This window comes from Parasteatoda tepidariorum, chromosome 4 (genome assembly GCF_982258835.1).
Source record: "Parasteatoda tepidariorum strain Cologne lab strain chromosome 4, Ptep-v5.0, whole genome shotgun sequence".
NCBI lineage: Eukaryota > Metazoa > Arthropoda > Arachnida > Araneae > Theridiidae > Parasteatoda > Parasteatoda tepidariorum.
Genome location: NC_141758.1, coordinates 76,415,372 through 76,422,115, shown reverse-complemented (window position 1 = coordinate 76,422,115; position 6,744 = coordinate 76,415,372). Strand labels below are relative to the sequence as shown.

At 34.7% G+C, this 6,744-nt stretch overlaps 1 protein-coding gene across 1 annotated transcript; it reads right to left on the bottom strand.

Moving 5' to 3' along the window:
• Positions 1-212: 212 nt before the first annotated feature.
• Positions 213-4,098, bottom strand: LOC122273380 (uncharacterized). Its single transcript, XM_087162214.1, has 5 exons — positions 3,501-4,098; positions 2,187-3,410; positions 934-1,979; positions 807-872; positions 213-305 (listed from the first exon to the last, which is right to left on the bottom strand). Exons 1-5 carry the CDS (start codon positions 4,096-4,098, stop codon positions 213-215), a joined length of 3,027 nt encoding a protein of 1,008 aa, XP_087018340.1.
• Positions 4,099-6,744: the final 2,646 nt, after the last annotated feature.

Here is a 6,744-nt window from a genome sequence, read left to right as displayed (position 1 = left end):
CTTTGACTTTCGGCCACTGTTTTGCTTTGAAGACTTCGTCTTACCTTCTTTCATGTATGCTGTCATAACGGCTTATACAGTACTTCTTGCAAACCCCAAAAGGTTTGCTGTTTCTGTCACCGATGCTCCACTTAAACGCGCCCCAACAATCATCCCTCTTTGGAATTCTGACAGGTCAGACATTTCACCTGATAAAAGCTAGTTAGATAAACTCATGCAACACAGGTGACTAATGTTGAGAGACTGATAGCTTCCTCTTCACGCTCACTAGGTGGCAGACTTCTGATGCAGGTGGCGCGGCTGTACTGTAGGTGTGAAATAAGTCACACTTTTTCACAGGTGTTCGTATTATTTTGTCATCCATCTGTATATATATATATATATATATATATATATATATATATATATATATATATATATATATATATATATATATATATATATATATATATATATATATATGTGGGAGATAGTGCAGCATAGGAGTAAATAATGACGATAATTTAACAACATAACAATTTAATAGAAATAAAAGGTTAGAACGATATAACAGTTAGCAGTATTGACATGTCTCGTGAGAGCTGCCTTCTCGCAGTGGTCTCCGGAATGCATGTGACTAAGAATTAGATTGTTCTATGGTATAAAGTAAGAGTTAATTATAAATTCGGGAGTTTCCCTGCGGGACTTCCCCTTCTGGTCTGGCTGGCGCCTCTCAATGTCCAGAGGATGATGCAACTTCCTTTAATATTACAAGATGGTAGATGACGCAATGTTCGCAGTTGTTACACTATGGTATTGAAACCTACATCAATCGGCGATCCTGACAACAAAATGTCCTCATTTTCATCAGAATAGCTACCAGACACAGTTACCTGAAATAAAAAAGAACGAGAAAGCAAAGTATAAAAATATAAAAACAATTTTTTAATTAACTGGCCACGGTTTCATGTGGTCAGCTGAAGATGAAGTATTGTTCGGTCCATCGTGATTCCCGACTTTTTGCACATCATATCTATCATTCTTCTTCACTTTTGTGATTTGGTATGGACCGAAGAACTTCGGTCTTAATTTGAGACCAGATCCAAACTGAGTTCTCTGGATTGCTACTAAATCTCCTTTTCGATAACCGTTGGCTTTCTTTCTTCTTTTATTGTACTGCCTGCGGTTCTCTTCTTGGATCTTCAAAATATTCTTTTTGGCTTCTTCTCGAATGTTCTCTCTATCTTGGATAAAGGATTCCATGTGTTCTTTCTCCAACATTTGTAGAATTTGTAAGTCCTCTTTTGTTTTCATTTTCACTCCGGTCAGAAGCTGGAAAGGTGTCATCTGAGTGCTCCGAGAAACTGTAGAATTAATGGTACGCTGTACTGTTGGAACAAATTTGTACCTCTTAGTAGGATCTTTTATTGATAGTTTTGCCAGTATCGGTATGAGGATCTTATGCATTATTTCCACTTGTCCATTACCACGAGGAATGCCTGTTGTTATTTTCACATGTTCGATACCTTCATCTTGGCAATAAGTCTCAAAATCTGTTGAAGTAAACGCAGTACCACGGTCAGTAATTATTCGTGAAGGATTTCCAAAAGTTATCTGTTGAGCTTTTAACTTGTCTATTGCCTCTTGACTTGTCGTAGATTTGGTTGGGTAGAACCAAACAAACTTGGTAAAAGCATCTATCACGGTGAGAATATGTTTATAGTTCTTATTAGTTGATGGCATGGGACCAATGAAATCAATATGGTAAGTATCTAAGGGAATATTATTTTTAGGAATTGGGTTCAAAAACCCTTCTCTTTTTCCTGCCTTCCTATTTACTAATATACACTCTACACAATTACTTACAACATTTTCAACACATTTTTTCATATCTGGAAAGTAATGGTTTTGTTTAAGTACATCAAGAGTTTTAGTTACACCAAAATGACCTTTAGCATGTGTAGATTTGATAATATCATTTTGCATTTGTTGTGGAACCACTAGTAAATAATTATCATTCTCAAGTTTATATAAAACATTATTTTTTACCACAAAATCATCAATTGATTTATTTTCCAAAAGTTGTTTAATAGAGTTAATGTATTCATCATTTTCCTGATTAGTAACAATTTTAGAGGTGAATTCGTCACAAGTAATATGCATAATTGGATATCTACTTAAACAATCAACATGTTTCATTTGTTTACCTGGGCGATGTACAATTTCATAATCAAAGTCTTCCAAAAATAATGCCCACCTAACAATTTTAGGAGTTAATTGTTTTTTACTCATAGTCTTTTGGAAAGCTGAACAGTCTGTCACTAGTTTAAATTTATTTCCCACCAAATAATTTCGAAATTTTTTCAAAGCCTCAATTATAGCCAACACTTCAAGTTCGTAACTTGAATAATTTTCCTCTTGAGGAGTCGTTTTTTTACTCATATAGTGTATTGGGTGTAATTTGTTATCATCAGATTGTTGAAAAAGAATAGCACCATACCCAAATTTACTTGCATCGGTATGCAATTCAAGCTTTGCTCCTTGTTTAAAAATGTGTAGTACTGGATTTTCAGAAAGTTTTTGTTTTAGAGTTTGAAATGCTGTTTGTTGTTCTGGGCCAAAATAAAATACACTGTTATCCCGAAGTAAATCACTTAATGGTTTAGCAATTAAAGCATAGTTAAGAATAAACTTCCTAAAATATCCGGTTAAACCAAGAAAACTCTGCACCTGTTTAGTAGACTTAGGTACAGGAAAATTTTGAACAGCTAATGTTTTTTCGGAAGATGGTTTAATGGTACCGTTCTCAATAATATAACCCAAAAAGTTAATTTTAGACATCAAAAATTGGCATTTCTTTAAGTTAAGTTCTAGTCCATATTCGGATGCAGTTTGTAATACTCGTGTTAATCTGTTCAATGCGTCAATTTCACTCTCTGCGGGAATAAAAATATCATCCATAAAAATGACAACAACACCTTCTCTAAGAAGATCACGAAACACATAATTGATGTACCTCTGGAATGTACTAGGGCTATTACACAACCCAAATGGCACCTTATTAAACTCATACTGCCCATCAGGTGTCACAAATGATGTGTACTTTTTACTATCCTCGTCCACATCAATATGGAAAAACCCATTTCGAAGATCAATTTTGTTACAAATTTTAGAACCCTGTAATTGGTCTAACACATCTTCAATAAGAGGTAAGGGGTATCTATCTTTAATTGTTTTTGAATTTAATTTCCGGTAATCTATGCATAATCTTAAGCTATTATCTTTCTTTTTGCAAATAACTATTGGGGAACAATAATCAGAGCAACTCTCTCTAATTATGTCTGTTTTTAACCATTCTGATATCTGATCATTTACCTTTTGTTTCTCAGAAAAAGATAAACGTCTAGCTCTTTGACATACTGGGATTTCATCTTTTAAAATAATTTTCATTGTTAACTTAGTGTCTTTAATTTTGTTTGGTTTGTAATTATTAATCAACGCGGACAGTTCATTTCTAATACAAGGATCATTAACGTGTGATAAATCAAGTTCATCATTACTATACACATTGTTGATATTAAATAAAAAACATTCACAAGAGCAAGAGTCATTAATATTGAAACAAGAACATTCATAAAAATCTTCACTCTTAGAAGTTTTGGTTTGAGTATTTACACTTGAAGAAAGCTGACCTAGTTTTATTAATTGCTCATAAATAGTTGAATTTATTATTGCATCTACTTTAAGTTCATCCGAAACAGCGGCGCTGACCTTCAACCCTGACTCATTGGGATATAAAGACATATGGATCTGTACAAGTTTCGCTTTCCGTTCATCCCCAAAACATGACGTCAGCATTATATTAGATTTAGGAAAGTCTTTTATTTTTATTTTATTTGAATTAATCACTGATATTTGAGCCCCAGAATCAATTATGGCTTGAACGGGATTTCCATTCAAATAAATCTCAGCATACTTCAACTCGTGCTTAAAATTATTCTCTCCAGATGGTTTGCAGGAATTTACACTAAAGCTTTGATTACTTAAGTTATCACTGGGAGGGGTATTTTTTCTTTCTGATTTATCGCTTCTGGATTCGTATGTTTTTTTCGATCTCATTTCGCAATCACGTGCAAAATGGCTGACTTCTCCGCAGATGTAGCATTTTTTCTCTGCTCTATTTTGTTTATTTATTGGTTGAGAAAAACGATCCGGCTGGTTTTTTCTGAAATATTTTTTCTCGCTTCGAAAAAAAGTGTTCTGCCCATATTTATGGGTATTGGAAACTTCTCTGTAAGGCATATTTTTAGACGTAGTGTAAATGTCTAATTCTCGTGCTAACTCGACAGGATTAAACCAATTTTCTCCCTGACGGATTAAAATATGACTGGCCATATCTTTATTTAATGTCTCAATTATTTTATCGGATATAATTAAGTTGCATAATGATTTAAATGTTTCAACTTTACGTAATTTGCAATAATACTCGAAATGTGAATTTAAGCGAGTAGCAAATTGAATATATGTTTCTTCTTTAAATTTTGAGGCATTTTTAAAGTTATTCAAACATTCTTGGGGAGTTTGTTGAAAATCGCGCAATATTAAAGCTTTTAATTTTTCATAGTTTTTTAAATCATCATCTTCAATGTATAACAAGATGCTGTATGCTTTTTCACCTAGCATATTAATTAAGATTTCGGCTTGAAGCTCCTCATTTACGTTTTTCGTAGTAAAAGCTCTTTCCAACGATGAAAAAAATTGATTAAAGTTTTCAGGTTTCGATGGAACTGGAAGAGATAGAGTTTTAATGCTATGGATTAGATTCTCAATGTTTGTTTCAGGTGTATCATTTATTGTTTTGGGCGGGTCAATTTCAAATGCTTTGTTTTTTGCCTCTAATAAAAGCATTTCTTTTTCGATTCTTTCTAATTTTAGTTTTTCTAACTCAACTTGAAATTCGCTTTGTTTAAGTTCCCTGTCTGCTGCCTGTGCTCTTTCTTCTACGGCGTTAGTTAACAAATTTTTGACAAATTCAGAATCATTCTTAAATATTTCGGAACATTCAATTTTTTCTTTTAATTTAACGATATTATCGCTGCTGTCTGCGATGCCTCCTATTTCCTCTAATACTTTTACTAGGTCTTCTTTCTTTGAATTTTTATACATTTTTAAAATTGAAAATTTCCTACCTTGATTGAAGAGACTCTCAGTGTCCAATGGTAATCCAATGTTTTTCGATTCGTTGATTCAAACCAGATTCGTATCCCTTTCGTATCCAAGGATTTCACGATTGCACTTCCCCGGAAAAGTTGACTGCCTTGCTGATTAGCACAGGATATTCCAATAATTTCAGGAAAGTTCGAAAGTTTCTGGATCAATTCTGTCCTTCGCGACAGAAGTTTCTGGATCAATTCTGTCCTTCGCGACAGAATCGGTTATTGCTGATTTATGAGAGTTCAGAGGTCTCTGCTGCTGCTTTTCTCCAGTTGCTGATTTTTTGCTGCACTTCTCCCCTCTCGATCACTATGACTCCTGAAAATTCGTGAATTCCAACTGCTTTTGCTGCAATTTGATAAATCGCTCCTCCACGAGCGTAGAATTTCGGTGAACAGTTCGGTGATTCCCCTACTCGGGATTTAAAACAGGAACAAAATCTGGATCTCCTTCTCGAGCGCAGAATTTTGCTTTCCTTTTTTTTTTTCGGTGAATGTCCCCTTCTCGGGATTTCTGAAGTTACTTGGCTGAAAAATATCCCCTTCTCGGGATTTCGAAGTAGTTGGTTAAAATCCCCTTCGCGGGATTTCAGAGTTCGGAAATAGTTACAGCTCGATGTTCAAATTCCGGACGAAAGCCCCCATTATTTGTGGGAGATAGTGCAGCATAGGAGTAAATAATGACGATAATTTAACAACATAACAATTTAATAGAAATAAAAGGTTAGAACGATATAACAGTTAGCAGTATTGACATGTCTCGTGAGAGCTGCCTTCTCGCAGTGGTCTCCGGAATGCATGTGACTAAGAATTAGATTGTTCTATGGTATAAAGTAAGAGTTAATTATAAATTCGGGAGTTTCCCTGCGGGACTTCCCCTTCTGGTCTGGCTGGCGCCTCTCAATGTCCAGAGGATGATGCAACTTCCTTTAATATTACAAGATGGTAGATGACGCAATGTTCGCAGTTGTTACACTATGGTATTGAAACCTACATATATATATATATATATATATATATATATATATACACTGGTTATCATAAATTAAGGAAAATTCACAAAAATCGCGATAACTCAAGAAATTACACATGGAATTTTATGAAACTTACCCACAATATACAACACATAGTAAGGTATTAAACAACATAAAAAGAAATTATCAGACATTAATAGTAGTATAGAAATTAGCACATGTATAAAATAAACAAATTGGAAGTATCGGTTTGCAATAGAAAAAGTACCTTTAATATGGAATATGATTGCCTCTAGAAGCAATACAGCACAAACAGCGATGTGTGATGCTTTCAATTATGCGGTCTATCAGTTCAATAGGAAGTGAGAGCCATTGCTCTTGTAAAGCAGTTGCAAGCGTGGCAAGGGTCTGAGGGGGCGGATTGATGGCAGATACACGCCTCCCTAGAGCATCCCAAACGTGCTCGATAGGATTCAAGTCCGGGGATCGAGCTGGCCACTCCATGCGAGTAATTGTTTCCTGTTGAAGATAATCATCAACAATGCGAGCTCTGTGTGGTCTTGCATTATCGTCCTGTA

What these genes read in the sequence shown, in the direction of transcription:
- LOC122273380 (XM_087162214.1), bottom strand. Translation starts at nt 4,098, where the DNA reads ATGAGATCGAAAAAAACATACGAATCCAGAAGCGATAAATCAGAAAGA. An exon ending in ACCACATGAAACCGTGGCCA is followed by an intron (nt 873 to 933) that starts GTTAATTAAAAA and finishes TTTTTATTTCAG; the next exon opens with GTAACTGTGTCTGGTAGCTA. An exon ending in TGTCAGGATCGCCGATTGAT is followed by an intron (nt 306 to 806) that starts GTAGGTTTCAAT and finishes TCACACCTACAG; the next exon opens with TACAGCCGCGCCACCTGCAT.